This window comes from Palaemon carinicauda, chromosome 42 (assembly GCF_036898095.1).
Source record: "Palaemon carinicauda isolate YSFRI2023 chromosome 42, ASM3689809v2, whole genome shotgun sequence".
NCBI lineage: Eukaryota > Metazoa > Arthropoda > Malacostraca > Decapoda > Palaemonidae > Palaemon > Palaemon carinicauda.
This window is the reverse complement of record NC_090766.1, coordinates 24,492,778-24,512,014: the sequence shown is the minus strand read 5'-3', so window position 1 is coordinate 24,512,014 and position 19,237 is coordinate 24,492,778. Positions and strand designations below refer to the sequence as shown.

The following is a 19,237-nucleotide window of genomic DNA, read 5'->3' as shown; positions in this document are numbered from 1 at the left end:
CTTAAACTTAATGGGTTCCAAGAAGCTGTTTGTAAGTTGGCTTAGGGTAGGCTTTACACAACTCGCATACCTACAACTTTCAGCTGCAGAAGTCAATAAATAGTCCTGTTTCACAATGCAAATGTTGTCTTGCTTACTGCATTAAATCATATAATATTGTTATATTACAGTATGAATCAGATTTTTACAGTAAGGCAGATATGCGACAAATATTTAGCAAAAGGTAAGGAGGTGTATGTTGCGTTTATGGATCTGGAGAAAGCGTATGATAAAGTTGATAGGGAAGCAATGTGGAATGTGATGAGGTTATATGGAGTTGGTGGAAGGTTGTTGCAAGCAGTGAAAAGTTTCTACAAAGGTAGTAAAGCATGTGTTAGGATAGGAAATGAAGTGAGTGATTGGTTTCCGGTGAGAGTGGGGCTGAGACAGGGATGAGTGATGTCGCCGTGGTTGTTTAACTTGTATGTTGATGGAGTGGTGAGAGAGGTGAATGCTCGAGTGCTTGGATGAGGATTAAAACTGGTAGACGAGAATGACCATGAATGAGAGGTAAATCAGTTGTTGTTTGCGGATGATACTGTACTGGTTGCAGACACAGAAGAGAAGCTTGGACAATTAGTGACAGAATTTGGAAGAGTGTGTGAGAGAAGGAAGTTGAGAGTTAATGTGGGTAAGAGTAAGGTTATGAGATGTACGAGAAGGGAAGGTGGTGCAAGGTTGAATGTCATGTTGAATGGAGAGTTACTTGGGGAGGTGGATCAGTTTAAGTACTTGGGGTCTGTTGTTGCAGCAAATGGTGGAGTGGAAGCAGATGTACGTCAGTGAGTGAATGAAGGTTGCAAAGTGTTGGGGGCAGTTAAGGGAGTAGTAAAAAATAGAGGGTTGGCCATGAATGTAAAGAGAGTTCTATATGAGAAAGTGATTGTACCAACTGTGATGTATGGATCGGAGTTGTGGGGAATGAAAGTGATGGAGAGACAGAAATTGAATGTGTTTGAGATGAAGTGTCTAAGGAGTATGGCTGGTGTATCTCGAGTAGATAGGGTTAGGAATGAAGTGGTGAGAGTGAGAACGGGTGTAAGAAATGAGTTAGCAGCTAGAGTGGATATGAATGTGTTGAGGTGGTTTGGCCCTGTTGAGAGAATGGAAAATGGCTGTCTGCTAAAGAAAGTGATGAATGCAAGAGTTGATGGGAGAAGTACAAGAGGAAGGCCAAGGTTTGGGTGGATGGATGGAGTGAAGGAAGCTCTGGGTGATAGGAGGATAGATGTGAGAGAGGCAAGAGAGCGTGCTAGAAATAGGAATGAATGGCGAGCAATTGTGACGCAGTTCCGGTAGGCCCTGCTGCTTCCTCCGATGCCTTAGATGACCGCGGAGGTAGCAGCAGTAGGGGATTCAGCATTATGAAGCTTCATCTGTGGTGGATAATGTGGGAGGGTGGGCTGTGGCACCCTAGCAGTACCAGCTGAACTTGGTTGAGTCCCTTGTTAGGCTGGGAGGAACGTAGAGAGTAGAGGTCCCTTTTTTTGTTGTTTCATTTGTTGATGTCGGCTAACCCCCAAAATTGGGGGAAGTGCCTTGGTATATGTATGTATTACAGTATTTCATTGGATATCTGAGATTTATGATTTCAGTTAGATCTGTTTGTATCTCCGAATGTTTGTGAGTTGAGAACAGTCTGTAAAGTGAAAATAAACATTTGTGTATAAATCAAAAGAGAATTAGTATCTTTAATTCACATACATACCTTTTGATTCAGAGCAACTATGGCAGCCCAAGACACTGAAAGGTCAAGATACATAGGGCTAGGGTACTATCCAAGACTAGGAAAAATAGGTTTTATTTGAACGTGTTCTCCTAAAAGTGTTCCTTACCTTAGTTAAAAGTATCTCTTCAACCCTTACCAACTAAAAGGTCAGTTGCTTTCTATTGTCAGTTGTGTGAGCAAAATGAGAAATAGATAACAAATATGCCAGACTATTCAGTGTAAATGAAGGCTAATATAAGAACCCTAGCTAGACAACATCAGGCTGTAAGGCCAGTACTTAAAGTATCTTAATGGGTAACTGTTGCTCTTACCAATTATGGACAGCAGACCATGGTGTAATATGTAGACTAAATCATAATCATCACTACAATATATCCAAAAATGAAATTAATTAAACACTAAGTTATCTGAAATCTTTCCTATATGTTAACTACCATAGTTCCTAATGTATAGATTTACAGTATACAAAACAGTAAAAATAAAAAAAATAATTGCAAAACACAAAGTAAAGAATGCCAAAATTTAAAAAGGCAGGAAATAAGTTGAAATACTTAAAGGTATTCATGCAATCAATGTTAGCTACTGTTTTTTATATAACGGATAGAAATAAAAATTAAATTTGATAATGGATGAAAAATTAAAGATAAAAAAGAAACAATGTAAATGGCATGAAGTTTTCCAAGTAACCAGAACAAAGCTGTGAAAAATCTTGCAACTGCATGCACTCCTCAGTCACACACACCAAAAAGGCTGAAAATTACTGAACAGGTACGTTATAAATTAATTTCAAAATCTGCGTACCTGAAATGCTTTGCTGTCTGCTACAATGATACACAAGGACAGAGCTTGGGTTGGGCAATTGTTCCAGAGAACAAGTTTCTTCCATGCCTGGTCCCCAACCGCAACTGTACCAAAAGCTATTTCTGACTTCGAAGACTTCAAGGCCGATTTCAAGTTAACCTGAGAAGGCTTTAGAGAAATAATAATGAAACTGAAAGTAAAGATATAATTAAATGAACATGAAAGAATACCCAGATAAAGTATTTCACATTAAAAGAATGACCCCCCAAACAGTAGTACAAAAGATGATCAATGCAAGTCCAGATAAAGCTATATACATAAATGATAACTAGACCTGCTTCAAGTCTAGTACAAAACTACACAATGCCACCAGCACAAGGGCTATAAAAATCTTTGATCTTTAAAACAATATCTTCTGTATTCTTACCATAGGAGCACTTCTAGTTCTCTGGAGAGGAGCTGCAGGTTGCTTTAAGAGTTTTGGAACCCCATATGACTTTCCAACAATTGAAATCTCATACAACTTTCCTTTTGGCTCCACACACAAAAACAGAACACTGGGGGAAAAAAGGTATGAATAAGGTAAGAAAAACAATTTTCCAAATATATTACTTAAAACTTGGGCTTTACACACGCAAGATATTCATTATCACATTGAATGCTGAAGGCCTGAAGTAACTACACTCAAAAATATATTTTGATCAATATCCAGACAAACAAATTTATTCATCATAAAACTATAACAATCTCCTCTCCTTAATGTTTTTAAATATTACCTTTCCATCTCTCCAATTTTCTCTTTAGGGGTGAAGACAACAGATACAGACGCCATGGCATGAGGCGGAATAATCAAATTGCTCGGATGAATGACAAAATAGTCTTTGTATTCTCTCGTTTCTAAGGACAGGTGAAGAGGAAAGGACGAAGAATTTTTCAAAGGGACGCTTGCACTGCACGACTCGTCTGCTTTGGCCTCGAGAGTCAGAGGCTCCAAACTGCATAAGTGCTGAAGTCTAACAGCACCTATGAATGCCTGTCGAAAAGAAAATTCTAAAATTTCAGCAATGAAAATGCAATTACCTGTATCAATAATAAAAAAATACCTGTCTGAAATAGTACCATGAAATGAGAACAGATAATAAAATTGCAAATGATAAAAAGATCTTGAGCATAATACCAAAGTTATACAATTGAACTATCATTTTTTTTTATGCAATCAATTGATATACTATAAAAACACTTAAGCTTTTGCAAAATATCTTAACTCTCAACTACAGTACTGTATATATGAAGTTATTGATCATCTGAGTGGTTACAGTTTTCTGTAACTAATCAAGGGAAACACAACTTTTTACTTACATAACTATGAATTACTCATTTCCTCACTTTATAATTGCTGCTATTCATTTGAATCCAAAACTTGGATCATCAATAATCGCTGAGAAAATCTATCTTAAAACTCTAAATCATAAAATAATTATCAACTACTAAAACACAATACGGAAGGTCCTCAACTTAATAACTTAATTGGCTCCAAGAAGCTATTTGTAAATTAAACCTTGTTAAGTTTTAGCCTACGGTAAGCCTAACCTGAATCCCATGTCTTCGATTTCCAGCTGCATAAGTCAACAAATAGTGGGGTTTCATATGAAATACAGTAGATATCAAGTTATTAAAAATGTAATAACCTGGTATGGATAGTGTGAGAGCTGAGATGTTGAAGGAAGGGGGTGTGACTACTTGAATGGTTGGTGAGATTGTTTAATGTGTTTTTTGTGTTGTCAATGGTACCAGTAGATTGGGTTTGTGCATGTATTGTACCACTATTTAAGAGTAAGGGAGATGTGCATGAGTGTTGTCATTCAAGGGTATTAGTTTGTTGAGTGTGGTTGGTAAAGTGTAAGGTAGAGTACTGATTAATAGGATCAAGGATAAAACAGAGAATGCAATCTTAGAAGTACAGGGTGGTTTTAGAAGAGGTAGGGATGTATGAATTAGATTTTTAGTTAGGCAGATATGCGAGAAATATTTAGAAAAAGCTAAGGAAGTGTATGTTGCGTTTATGGATCTGGAGAAAGCGTATGATAGAGTTGATAGGGAAGCGATGTGGAATGTAATGACATTTTATGGAATTGGTGGAAGGTTGTTGCAAGACGTGAAAGGTTTCTACACTGGTAGTAAAGCGTGTGTTAGGATAGGAAATGAAGTGAGCGATTGGTTTCCGGTGAGAGTGGGGCTGAGACAGGGATGTGTGATGTCACCTTGATTGTTTAACTAATATGTTGATGGAGTGGTGAGAGAGGTGAATGCTTGAGTGCTTGGACGAGGATTGAAACTGGTAGACGAGAATGATCATGAATGGGAGATAAATCAGTTGTTGTTTGCGGATGATACTGTACTGGTTGCAGACTCGGAAGAGAAACTTGACCGATTAGTGACAGAATTTAGAAGGGTGTGTGAGAGAAGGAAGTTGAGAGTTGATGTGGGTAAGAGTAAAGTTATGAGATGTACGAGAAGGGAAGGTGGTGCGAGGTTGAATATCATGTTGAATGGATAGTTACTTGAGGAGGTGGATCAGTTTAAGTACTTGGGGTATGTTGTTGCAGCAAATGGTGGAGTGGAAGCAGATGTATGTATATGTAAGAGAGTGAATGAAGGATGCAAAGAATAGGGGGCAGTGAAGGGAGTGGTAAGGAATAGAAGATTAGCAATGAATGTAAAGAGTTCTGTATGAGAAATTGATTGTACCAACTATGATGTATGGATCAGAGTTGTGGGGAATGAAAGGGACGGAGAGACAGAAATTGAATGTGTTTGAGATGAAGTGTCTAAGGAGTATGGCTGGTGTATCTCGAGTAGATAGGGTTAGGAACGAAGTAGTGAGGGTGAGAACGGATGTAAGAAATGAGTTAGCAGCTAGAGTGGATATGAATGTGTATGAGGTGGTTTGGCCATGTTGAGAGAATGGAAAATGGCTGTCTGCTAAAGAAGGTGATGAATGCAAGAGTTGATGGGAGAAGTACAAGAGGAAGGCCAAGGTTTGGATGGATGGATGGAGTGAAGAAAGCTCTGGGTGATAGGAGGATAGATGTGAGAGAGGCAATAGAGCGTGCTAGAAATGGGAATGAATGACGAACAATTGTGACACAGTTACGGTAGGCCCTGCTGCTTCCTCCGGTCACCTTGGATGACTGCGGAGGTAGCAGCAGTAGGGGACAGAGCGTTATGAAGCTTCATCTGTGGTGGATAACGGGGGAGGGTGGGTCGTGGCACCCTAGCAGTACCAGCTGAACTGGGTTGAGACCCTTGTTAGGCTGGGAGGAACGTAGAGAGGAAAGGTCCCCCTTTTTTCATTTGTTTGATGTCGGCCACCCCCAAAAATTAGGTGAAGTGCCGTGATATATGTAGGTATTTAGCTTTCTATATTACATAATACTATATTGTTTTATCAAAGTATTTCTTTATCTTATCTTTGTTACTTGCAGTTGGATTTGTGCTTGTATCTACAAATGTTTGTAAGTGGAGGACTTCTGTATGGCTAATTTCCCAAACTTACCTTGATTTTCATGCTAGAAATAATGATAGTTGATTGGTTAGGGGTATCCAGCTCCACTTGCAGCAAGCTCTCAACTTCACATACACCACTTTCATTTACTGTAAAAATAGAATCTTATTCAAAAATATTTCAACAAAAATAATGGGAACAAATATACAATTATAGATTTTTACCTTCCCAACCTTTACTTTTTTGATAATCTTAGCTTAAGCTCATTTACTGACATATTGTCTCTGTTTAAAAGTATTTTATTTTGAAGACAGGTGGCAACACATTATCTATAACAGGAATCACCAATCCCTCCATTCTGCATAGTTACAGCCATCAACTGACTCCTTGCACTTAACATCTTTTTCCCTTACCATTTTCATTGGCTCAAATATATTTATGAACATTTATTAAGTCTTTTCAGAATGTTTCAATATTCTTTTTCATTTAATAAATAGTACTGTATAAAACAAAATCACCAGTCTTCAATTTAATGGACTTTAAGGAAATGAAATTAATGTCAACAAATGAAAATAAAAATACTGCACTGCGTTTAAAACAAAAATAAAAATCCTTCAAAACTGAAAGCACTTTCAATACCTTCTACTCTATCCAAGTGAGGAGCCTTAAGGAAAACACTCACAGTCAGGGGAATAGGACCAGTTTCTGAGTCCCCTGATGGTAATTCGTAAGCCAAGTGACTAGGAGACACTACCTTGCATGTGTCTTCAACTTCATTCCAAAAGAAGACTGGGGAAGTAGCTGGTACCTGAAAAAAATAGTATTCTAAAAATCCAGAAATATGTTAACCCTTTTACCCCCAAAGGACATACTGGTACGTTTCACAAAAGCCATCCCTTTACCCCCATGGACGTACCGGTACGTCCTTGCAAAAAAATGCTATAAAAATTTTTTTTTCAATATTTTTGATAATTTTTTGAGAAAATTCAGGCATTTTCCAAGAGAATGAGACCAACCTGACCTCTCTATGACAAAAATTAAGGCTGTAAGAGCAATTTAAAAAAAATATACTGCAAAATGTGCTGGGGAAAAAATAACCCCTTGGGGGTTAAGGATTGGAAATTTCCAAGGAGCCTAGGGGTAAAAGGGTTAATGTGAAACAATATGCATCAAGATAAGAGTCCAAGAATATGGAAATAATAACCAAAACAATTAACAATTTTCAGTTATGGAAAATGTTACATAGAATCCCCTGCTGACCTGGCGTAGAGTGAGAATGGCTGGAATAGGCTGGCAAGACTGATTTATCACAGTTACCTCACGCGACACAATACAGCTTTCGGGTACAACCCCGAAGTCTATAACTTCCTCTCCTTCACAACTTAGTTGGACCTACAAATATAAAATGGAAAAAGTTGTAACAATCCATTACAATATTGGAAATTCATGATTTTCTGTACCAAAAAGAAACGCAAAATTTCATAAAGCAATATGAAATATTTAGTATTTCTGTCTTTAAATGCCAACTGTAGTAAGACTTTAAGTGAGATTAAGGGGCTGCTAGCTAATGGGGCTTGGAACAAAATCTACTCATAATTTGGTTACTATACTGTATACCGTAACTATATAAGCATAGATAAGAAATCATAATAAATTTCATATACATTTTCTCATTACCTAACTTTCATTAATAATTCTGTTTTAAGGGAAAGCTGTTCAAAACTACAATACATACATACATACATATACCATGGCACTTCCCCCAATTTTGGGGGGTAGCCGACATCAACGAAGAAACAAAAACAAAAAGGGGACCTCTACTCTCTACGTTCCTCCCAGCCTAACAAGGGACTCAACCGAGTTCAGCTGGTACTGCTAGGGTGTCACAGCCCACCCTCCCACATTATCCACCACAGATGAAGCTTCATAATGCTGAATCCCCTACTGCTGCTACCTCCGCGGTCATCTAAGGCATCGGAGGCAGCAGCAGGGCCTACCGGAACTGCGTCACAATCGCTCGCCATTCATTCCTATTGCTAGCACGCTCTCTTGCCTCGCTCACATCTATCCTCCTATCACCCAGAGCTTCCTTCACTCCATCCATCCACCCAAACCTTGGCCTTCCTCTGGTACTTCTCCCATCAACTCTTGCATTCATCACCTTCTTTAGCAGACAGCCATTTTCCATTCTCTCAACATGGCCAAACCACCTCAACACATTCATATCCACTCTAGCTGCTAACTCATTTCTTACACCCGTTCTCACTCTCACCACTTCGTTCCTAACCCTATCTACTTGAGATACACCAGCCATACTCCTCAGACACTTCATCTCAAAACACATTCAATTTCTGTCTCTCCATCACTTTCATTCCCCACAACTCCGATCCATACATCACAGTTGGTACAATCACTTTCTCATATAGAACTCTCTTTACATTCATGCCCAACCCTCTATTTTTTACTACTCCCTTAACTGCCCCCAACACTTTGCAACCTTCATTCACTCTCTGACGTACATCTGCTTCCACTCCACCATTTGCTGCAACAACAGACCCCAAGTACTACAATAAGTTGAAAAAATAAAAATATAACAGCTATGACCTGAAAAATTAATTTAATTTGTAAGACCTCAAACAGTATGACTTCACTGAGTAAGACTGAACCTGACTAGTAAATAATCTTGTATTACAGTCACAGAATTTTGAAATAATTCTTTTTTATTCATATTTTTATTACCTATTATAAACTAAATTACAAGTATAAGGATGAGGAAGATCATGGTATAATAAAAATGAAATTTACAATTATTCTTTACAAGTAAAAATAATGAGAGAGAGAGAGAGAGAGGAGAGAGAGAGAGAGAGAGAGAGAGAGAGAGAGAGAGAGAGAGAGAGAGAGAGAGAGAGAGAGACTAGTAAATAATCTTGTATTACAGTCACAGAATTTTGAAATAATTCTTTTTTATTCATATTTTTATTACCTATTATAAACTAAATTACAAGTATAAGGATGAGGAAGATAATGGTATAATAAAAATGAAATTTTCAATTATTCTTTACAAGTAAAAATAATAATAGAATTGAGAGAGAGAGAGAGAGAGAGAGAGAGAGAGAGAGAGAGAGAGAGAGAGAGAGAGAGAGAGAGAGAGAGAGAGAGTTATTACATAATTATATACAAATTTGAGTTAAAGTTAGAAACATCACAAACAGAAAATTTCCAACAAAGCATACACATTTACCCTTTAATTATTCTTGTAAGATTAAAAAAACAATGAACGCCATAAAAAATTAGTCAATGAGTGATGAACTAAACACTTTAAGAGACGGAAACTTTTCATTTGGATAAGCAACCAGTAATAAAATGCAGGTTCTCTGTATTTTACTAAAACATCAAAGAATAAATTATGTAAGTTTACAAAACAATGTGCTAGAAATAGGAATGAATGGCGAGCGATTGTGACGCAGCTCCAACAGGCCCTGCTGCTTCCTCCTGTTGCCTTTGGTGACCGCTGAGGTAGCAACAGTAGGGGATTTGGCACATGAAGCTTCATTAGTGGTGGATAACAAGGGAGGGTGGGCTGTGGCACCCTAGTACCAAACACGGCTGAATCCCTCATCACGCTGAGAGGAGCTAAGAGAAGAAAAGTCCCCTTTTGTTTATGTTTTTTGTCAGCTATCCCCAAAATTGGGGGAAGTGCCTTGGTAGATAGATAGTCAAAACAATTATCAAAAAGCTTGATACTTACACTTGGTTCTTCAATTTGTGCAGAGAGAATAACAGTGTGAATGGAGACGTTGGCTGCCGACATATTTCCTGAACCTTTTGAAAGATCGGAAACCTTCATCTCTAGAACAGCACCCCAAGACCCAGCGATAAGACTGCAGAGGCTGAATCTAATCTCTATAGTGTTTCTTGGCTCAACAAAGTAGGACGGCTTGAAATGAAGAGCCGAGGTGCCAACATGCTTATTGTTAACTGTTTCCTGAAAAAAGTATTATGTTCCTCGGTAAGATTTTTAGAAATAGGAGTAAAAAAAGAAAACTTACAAACTAAGATAGTTAAAGACTGATTAATTGCCTCAAGCTAATATCAGGAAAAAGCACTAATAACCATAATTTTGGTAAAAACAAATTAATTCTGAGCAAAAATCACACAACAGAATTATATCTAAAGTTATTATTTATATAATCTCCTGACGTTCATAGCGCTTCTCTCTTGAAGCCTGGTTTTACATCGAGGTTTGCCCTAGAGCTAAAAATGTTCCGTTTTATTTCCTAGGCAGTTAATGGCAATAACCTAGACTTTGGATCACCACAGATGCTTTGTCTTTACAGTTCTCTCTTCGATATCATTTTAGATATCAATGTGTACCCATTCCAGATTTTAGTATTTTTACAATTTAGGTTAATAAGAACATTGTGATTTAGATAATCATTGTGAAGAATGTGCTTGATTACTATTCCTCAGATAATAGCTAACCATGTCAAGCGAACCAATTAAATCAACATTTAGTTCAGGGGAAAATCCAGAAAAGTCTGGGCTAGTCGACTACACCGGGAGGAGGATCATAATGCTTCTCTACCTATTAATGAGCTTTTGGGATTTGATAGTACAGTGATGATTTTCATAAGATTTTCCCACATTAGCTTCATTTTTTAAATCTAAGAAGACCAGCAGTTTAGCATAGGTAGAAAAAATAGCTTTGCATTACGTATGGACACATTAAAAGGTGAATAGCAAGACATAATGAGATCTCAGAACTCATAAGTTAGGGAACTACCAGTCAGACTAAAACTACACAATTTCTTTATTTCATTAATTAAAAATCTATTTACTGTAAATATGGTAAGATGTAGACTATCTAGCAACGCTATTTTATCACAGAATTAAAAGAAATTATTGAACAAACCTGCATTAATCTTATGGAGATCTGGACCCAACGATGTTTAGGATTGAAAAAGGTTATCACTTCTTCTGATCCTATGCCAAGAATGCAGGACTTTGAAAATGTAATTTCTTTTGGAAAAAGCACTCTACCCTCTGTACCTGCAATGGAAGTTTTTGAGCAAATTAAAAATTTTCCATTCACAGAATATACTTTTTTTTTATGTCATTTTGTAACATACTGTTTTGTCATTGGTATTATTGTGAATTTTGTATCGTGGAACTTTATTAAACAAAATTTACATCCACATCCTGATATAAAAGGTACATTCGTCTATATGAACAAAGTAATTTTCTGCTAGAATTATCCTACCAAATTTGACATATAAGAAATGTACAATGGAGAAAGTGCAATAAATAAATTTACTAAACATACAGACATATATGACTACTCATAACAATATAACTTCAGTATTTTTGATGAACTAGAGAAAAGATATTACTGGTAATGCTTTCAACTTACTTTGGCTATGCCTGTCAGAGGATATGCTTTCTTGGGACCGATGCTGCCTAGGCGAGGTACCGTTCAAAGGACGTGTGTGCAGTTGGAGAGTACCAGGGTTACCCAAAGCCTGCAAACCAGAAGGCACGCTTGAAGATAATCGTGATTCTCCATCACTTGAATTTGAATGGGGATAAAGGGTGCTTTCAGATCTTGATGATGACCAGTTTGTGACAGCGACACTAGATTCGTTACAATTTCTTGGGTCAACATCCCCTCTCGCATCGTGGCAGTTTTTAGCACCTGACATTTTTACCAAGCTAGAGGCTAGCCCCATCTTTGGCAGAGGCCTAGGAGCTATTTTTGCATTATTAGTTGGCCTTCTGTCTTTAGTATACAGCTGGTTACCACGGATTACCAAAGGATTCTCATTCTGACCTGCTCTGGAAGGATTTGTTCTAGTGCGTGAGCGAGGAGCGCAGGGAGTTGAGGAATCAAAGCCGCTGTTGGACGAATCATGGAAACTCGTTAACTGAGATTTCTGACTATCTTCTAATATTCTCGATTTATATGGTATACCTCGTAGCGTTTCGTCCATAGCTATTTCTACCAAATCAGTACCAGCTTGTTTTGGTTTTGTATGACAGTGCACTCGAGCTTCCAGCCCATCTGACTCTTGTGTAGGCTGTAAAGGTGCAGAGCCAGTTCTAAGAACTTTTAAGCGTTCCATATGTTTATTGAGGGGACTCGCATTTTTTCCGGCATGCACGGTGGGCTGTAGGGGAATACGGTCTGAGTTTTGGAAATGCTTTGTGTGAGACACTGAACGCATGTTCTCTTTTCCTTTCACTTCTTGAAGCTTTTTACTTTGAGCTTTTGATGACATCAGAGCTTCCCTCTTTGCTCTAAGCTCTAAAACTTCTGTACTAGCATCTAACTCAGTCATGTCAGTTGTATTATGAAATTCAGATCTATTAATATCATTATGAAGAATCTTATTGATCAAAAGTTGTGCACTGCCATTACTAAGAGCATTGTTCATCAAAACCTGCCTAATCTTGTCTACTCCTAGTACTTTTTTGGCATGGTTTGTCATGTTATCCTCCAAAAACTTTTCATGCTCTAAACTCTGGATATCTGACTTTGGATTTGTAACTTTGGTTTTCAGTCCGGCATAGACATGTCTGTTATCCTCCACAGGTAGAGGGGTTTTAAAAGTTTCATTGCTGCTTTTGGAGTTAACTACAGAGCAAGTTTCATTCACCCTGTTCTTAGGAATTGCACCTTTGGTGGAATCTCTAGAACCTGTGAAAGTACTAGATCCTGAACTGCAACTTCCAGATGTTTCAGAAGTTGACCGAGACGAAATGGAAGATGAACCGTTTTCTAATGTATCGCTGGTATCAGCATTTTCTTCTGCAAATAGAGAGATTTGTCAATGACAATGTTAAACTTTATAAAACTTTTAAACTACTCTATGCTTTACATAGATCCAAAATCATTCATTTTACAAATGCCACCATACCTAGTCAGTAGCAGCACACACTCTTGAAAAACCAAGACCAAACAACCTATAATTCTATTTCAACAAAAAGTATATTTCTAATTCTTTTTGTCTGCAATGCAGCTATTAAAAATTAGATGGGATAAGAAGAGAAAATGACTAAGAAAACTAAAAGAACCTTTTTAATGTATTTCTTTTAAGAGCGTGTTGTCACGAATAAAGGCTATCTTATTGTCTATATTTACATATATTGATGGATTGTTTAAACTCATTCGTGTCCTACCACCAAAATTCATACATGCTGAATGACTATGTTAGGATACATCTATGTATTACCCTACATGTATTTTATACAAATCAAAATTACAAAGAAAATTTATAGACCATTCACAATAAGAGAAATATTAAGACAATAATCATGAACTGATAGAATCCTCATGAAAATCTATAAATTCAGTTACGATAAAAAGGAGAATAAAAACATATCTTATAAAGATCAGCTTCTGAAAACTTACACAACACAGGATTTAGAAATAATATACATTCATCTCTTGGCACTCAAGACAGGAAGCATCTACTGTACTACCTCAAGTCTCCAAGACAGAATTTACCAGCATGATCCAGAAGTACAATAAAAATACATTCTTTATTGGACCAATCCTTCATACATATACAGATCCCATTGAAATTGATAATCCTTTACACCCAGGTTAACGAGGGAGTACACCAGTGGAAATGGGAGTGATGATTTACACATTTCAGAGCAACCTCTGAAAATGGAATCTGTACATCTCAAGATTTTATGAAAATTTAGGACAATTATACATACAGAAATCAACTAAACCAAAGTTTTATTTTTTTTTATCAATAATAATGATAATAGGACTTACGTAAAAATACAAAAGTGGTTGAGATCATGGTTCTGTACTTCTATACTAAGGAACTCTACCAAATTCTGAAGAGAACTCAGAGCCCAATCACTTTGCTGAATCAAAAATGCTGGAATTTGTTCAATCTAATAGTTATTCTACTATTCTTTAATGACAGATCATGAGTATTAATGAAAAACTTATTACCATATAAAGTATAATTCTCATACCATTTGGTAACTATTGAGTTGATATGGATTATTAGGAGTAACAGTGGGCTATACAAAACACCTACTCTAGTAATTGTTTAAATTCATGCTACCCAAGTATACAGAGAATTAACATTTTATAACATTGTTTTTCATAAGCAAGTTGTATTTCTAAAATCCTTTAATATATCTTCTACAGATGTGATTCAAGATGAAAATGTTGATAGTGGGCAAGTAATCTACCAGGGCTGATTGATAATCAAGGTCTCCAACTGGGTACCGCCACTAATAGTACAGATATAAATATGTTTACGCATGCATTTGCTAAAATATACTATCCAGTTCAAACATGCTTAGCTTCAGTTTGCTATCACTGCTTTGAGAAGAGGAGGCTCATCAGTTCAGAGTATGTCAGAGTAATCTTTAAAGCAATGATCATTGATGAAAGTTTTCGGGTTGGGACATAGATGAGAGAAACCATTCACACTGACTATCTGACACAGGGAAAGACAATTAACTCTATAAGGAATTTTAATACCGTGAAAACACTATAGCAATGCATTTGCTGTTAGACCTGAAAGGAGAATATTTTCATTTTGCAAATCTGAGTCAAAGTTGTATCACATTCTCCATACGTCCTCAATTAATCCCCCACAATCAGATTAATGGTTATTACAAAAAATTCAAATGAGCAATTAAAGGTAAAAATAAATTTTCTGATGACTACAATAAAACTGCTGTTTTAATGTGATGAAAAAATATGCTGAATATTTATGAAAATGTTCTGTAAAAGGTTTTTTAATGCAAAATCAACAAACTAATATAATTAAAATACATTTCTTTCACTTTGATATTTATTACATTATTCTGTTTGGCTTAAAACTACAGTAGTTTTATACGATTTTGAGACTTTATCTATGAATCAATCCACGGATTTATTTTCTGAAATTCCTGTTTGTGTTGTAATAAGGGATTTTGACGCAGGAAAAATCTACTTCTGGGCGAGGGACCTGTGTCACCCAGTGAAATGATATTTTCATAAAATAAATTTTTGAACATACCCGCTGGTTATATACAGTATACTGTAATAGCTTTATTCTTCTGTCCGGCAGAAAATTCAAAACTCGCGGCAATCGCATAGATATGCCAGGTATACACTAGCAACACCACGGAACTAGGTCGAACTATCCCTCCTAATATCAGATTTTCCATGCCCATAGGTCTCTAGAGGGGAGGAAGGGGGGATTTCAAGTTATATAACCAGCGGGTAAATATGTTCAAAAATCTATTTTATTATGAAAATATCATTTTTAAACATTTAAAATTACCCGCTGGTTATATATAGTAGCTGATTGACACCCTTGGTGGCTTGTCAGAGACAGCAACATTAATGGAATTTCACTTAGAGTTTAAAACAAAACTTAGCTTAAGGGTTCGTACCTATTCAGCAAGCTGACTTCAATGGTTCTCTGCATTGATAAGTCTGCTGTCCTTTGAGAACCAGCGATCCACCCAGGGGGCTGAAGAACTCTAGGAGCAGTCAAACGGTGAATAACCTAATGCTGACAGGACCTCAACTAATACCCTTGTTCCGGGCGCTCTCAAGGAACAAATGACTACCTGACTAAATCAAAGATTGCGGAAGATTGTCTAACAATTTCCTCCAATCATAAAAATATATACAAGTTCCAAGAGGGGAAAACGGTACTAGGGATTAAGGGAGTGTAGGGGTAGATCCTTCACCTACTACTGCATTCGCTGCTACGAATGGACCCAAAGTGTAGCAGTCCTCATAAAGAGTCTGGACACATTTTAAATAATGTGATGCAAATACAGATTTACTTCTCCAAAACGTTGTACAGTATCCATTATATTTTGCAGAGAACGATTTTGTTTAAAAGCCACAGAAGTTGCCACAGCTCTAACTTCATGAGTCTTAACTTTCAAGAGCTTAAGATCTGCCTCACCACAGTGTGTGTGTGAGCTTCTTTAATTAAAAGTCTTATGAAATATGATAAGGTGTTTTTAGACATAGGTAAAGCAGGCTTTTTGACTGCTTTACCAAAGAGCTTCTGAACTGCCTCTTAAACCTTTAGTCCTGTCTATATAGAACCTTAGTGCTCTAACAGGACAAAGAACCTTCTCCAGTTCGTCACCCACCAAATCAGAGAGGTTAGCAATTTCGAAAAATTTTGGCCATGGATGAGAAGGACGTTCGTTTTTGGCAAGAAAATCAAGCTGCAGGGAGCATATAGCTTTGCCTTTTCTAAAGCCAATGTTTACGCTAAAAGCATGAACTTCACTGACCCTTTTAGCTGTTGCTAAGCTTACTAAAAATAAAGTCTTTAAAGTCAGATCTTTAAATGAAGCAGAGTTCAAAAGTTCGAATCTGTCACTACTAAGAAATTTTAAAACTACGTCCAAATTCCAGGCTGGAAAATCCTGTTGACGTTTCTTAGAGGTTTCAAAGGATCTAAGGAGATCCTGAAGGTCCTTGTTATTCGAGAGGTCTAAATGTCTATGCCTAAAGACTGCTGCTAACATACTCCTGTACCCTTTAGTGGTTGAGGAGGAGAAATTGTGCCTTCTTCTAAGCTCCAAAAAGAAATTGGGCAATTTGAGCTATAGAGGTACTGGATGAAGAAACTGAGTTTGTTTTACACCATGCTCTAAAAACTTCCCACTTGGATTGGTGCTCCCTCATAGTGGAAGTTCTTCTTGCTCTAGCAATAGCCTTGGCCGCCTCCTTCAAAATCCTCTAGATCTTGCGAGTTTTTCGATAGTCTGAAGGCAGTCAGACGTAGAGCTGGGAGGTTGAGATGGTTTCTTGCCAAGTGTGGTTGTCTGAGAAGATCTATTCTCAATGGCAAGCTTCTTGGAACATCCACCATCCATTCCAGTACCTCTGTGAACCAAACTCTTGACGTCCAGAAGGGGGGCTATTAACGTCAATCTGGTTCCCTCGTGAGACACAAACTTTTTGTAGTACTTTGTGTAGCACTTTGAATGGAGGAAAAGCATACACATCTAAGTGTGACCAGTCCATCAGGAACGCATCTGTGTGACGCTTCGAGATCCGGAACAGGGGAGCAATAATTCTCTAGTCTTTTGGTTTTTGAGGTTGCGAATAGATCTTAAGGGGGCAACCCCAAATCCGCCAAAGTTTCTTGCATACAGTGAACCCTCGTTTATCGCGGTAGATAGGTTCCAGACCCGGCCGCGATAGGTGAAAATCCGCGAAGTAGTGACACCATATTTACCTATTTATTTAACATGTATATTCAGACTTTTAAAACCTTCCCTTGTACGTAGTACTGTTAACAAACTACCCTTTAATGTACAGAACACTTAATGCATGTACCACAGTACCCTAAACTAAAACAGGCACAAATATTAAAGGCGATTTTATATCATGCGTTTCCTAAACACGCCAAAAAGCACGATAAAAAATGGCAACCAATGTTTTGTTTACATTTATCTCTGATCATAATGAAGAAACAAACGCATTTACACAACTGTGTATAGGTTAGCTTTTGCATCGATTATATTGATTATTCAGTACAGTATGTTGATTTTGTTATTACCAATGTTTTACTTAATTTTTCTTAGGACTCCCAAATGAAATGTTTTTCTTTATGACGGCTCCTGAAACGACGGCGTAATAAAGTACGCTCAGTAAACAAACGAAGGCATTTAACGTGCATGATGAAAGTGATAAATAATGATATTACAGTACAGTAAAAGCTTTTAGAAAATATGTTATTACAAATATTATTTACCGTATCTATATAAAATCATACATACGTAGCAAAGCAGGAAAACAATTTACGAGAGAGAGAGAGAGAGAGAGAGAGAGAGAGAGTTGTTTTACGTACGTAAATGTAAATTTCAAACAAAAAAAATAGCCCCAATTCATATAAAATAGGTTATTACAAATATTTTACTTTATCATATTACAGTAGTCTGTATAATACTGTAAAGTTCAGTACAGTATGTTGTTGTTATGGTCGTGGCGATGAAATTCTCACGAAACAAAAACACGGCATTCCATTACAACAGCTGATTCATTCTCTCTCTCTCTCTCTCTCTCTCTCTCTCTCTCTCTTCGTGTTATACAATACTTACATACTGTATAGATGAAGAAACTAAAATTAGTTTTCTTAGTGTCAATTAAATACGAAATGAAAAAATTATGCCGAGTTTACATCCATTTCAATCGTTGCTTAAAAATACGGCATCCGATTTCATCAGCAAACCACTATTTTTTGGGAAACATCATTTTATTCTAGAAAATTGTTACTCTTTAAATAGTTAATTGCACATTAAGAAAGCATGTACTTTTGTTTTTAAATTTCGGGTGTGTTTTAAAAATCGAGTATTGTTGACTTCTTTTTGTTTTACTTTTGGCTGTGATTACATCAGCTGACGTGTAGCTGCCGCTCTTGAGAGTGTACGAACACACTAACAAAGTATCGTTTATACCATTTCTTAACTTATTCAAACCGTCTACAGTATACAGTTGATATTACATAAGCACCAATGTGTTATACATAACCTATAAAATTTTTTTGTTTATTACATTTAAAACAACACTCACTCACACACACACACACACACACTCTCTCTCTCTCTCTCTCTCTCTCTCTCTCTCTCTCTCTCTCTCTCTCTCTCTCTCTCTCTCTCTCTCTGTGGGCTACTTTTCACTACCTCCCATTCCTTACCTCTCTCTATCTCTCTAACAAATGATATCTTTGTTGCTCCTCAAAGTTTCATTTATATTGAAACTTAATCATGATTCAATTTTCCTTACTTTCTCCTATCTCGCACCATCGGTCACATCGCGGTATTTTCGAAATTTCCGGAAAATCCGCGATATATGTATATACATGCGTTATGAAAAAAATCCGCGAAGTGGTGAATCCGCGATGGTCGAACCGCGAACTAGCAAGGGTTCACTGTACATCTAGATGCAGTGTCCACTCTGTGGGGAGAACTTGATTCCTCCTGCTAAGGCTCTCTGCCCTCACATTCTTTTTCCCTTGAATGAATCTTGTCAACAGGGATATCTTTCTTTGATGTGCCCAAACGAGAAGAGTTTTTGCTAACTCGTAAAGAGGCCTGGAATGCGTTCCCCCTTGTTTCGCTATGTAGGCCAAAGCTGTGGTATTGTCCGCATTGATTTGAATAACTTT

The 19,237-nt window shown here is 37.1% G+C and overlaps 1 protein-coding gene across 1 annotated transcript in view; it reads right to left on the bottom strand.

Moving 5' to 3' along the window:
- LOC137633046 (centrosomal protein of 192 kDa-like) overlaps window positions 1–19,237 on the bottom strand; it is a 54,728-nt gene that overhangs the window by 34,700 nt on the left and 791 nt on the right. The window contains exons 2-10 of the mRNA XM_068365212.1: window positions 11,485–12,879; window positions 10,987–11,123; window positions 9,823–10,059; window positions 7,335–7,466; window positions 6,714–6,882; window positions 6,126–6,223; window positions 3,346–3,602; window positions 2,997–3,126; window positions 2,570–2,737 (exon numbers count right to left, since the gene is read on the bottom strand). Of these exons, the coding sequence (XP_068221313.1) occupies window positions 2,570–2,737; window positions 2,997–3,126; window positions 3,346–3,602; window positions 6,126–6,223; window positions 6,714–6,882; window positions 7,335–7,466; window positions 9,823–10,059; window positions 10,987–11,123; window positions 11,485–12,879 (2,723 nt within the window). The remainder of the gene's footprint in view (window positions 1–2,569; window positions 2,738–2,996; window positions 3,127–3,345; window positions 3,603–6,125; window positions 6,224–6,713; window positions 6,883–7,334; window positions 7,467–9,822; window positions 10,060–10,986; window positions 11,124–11,484; window positions 12,880–19,237) is intronic.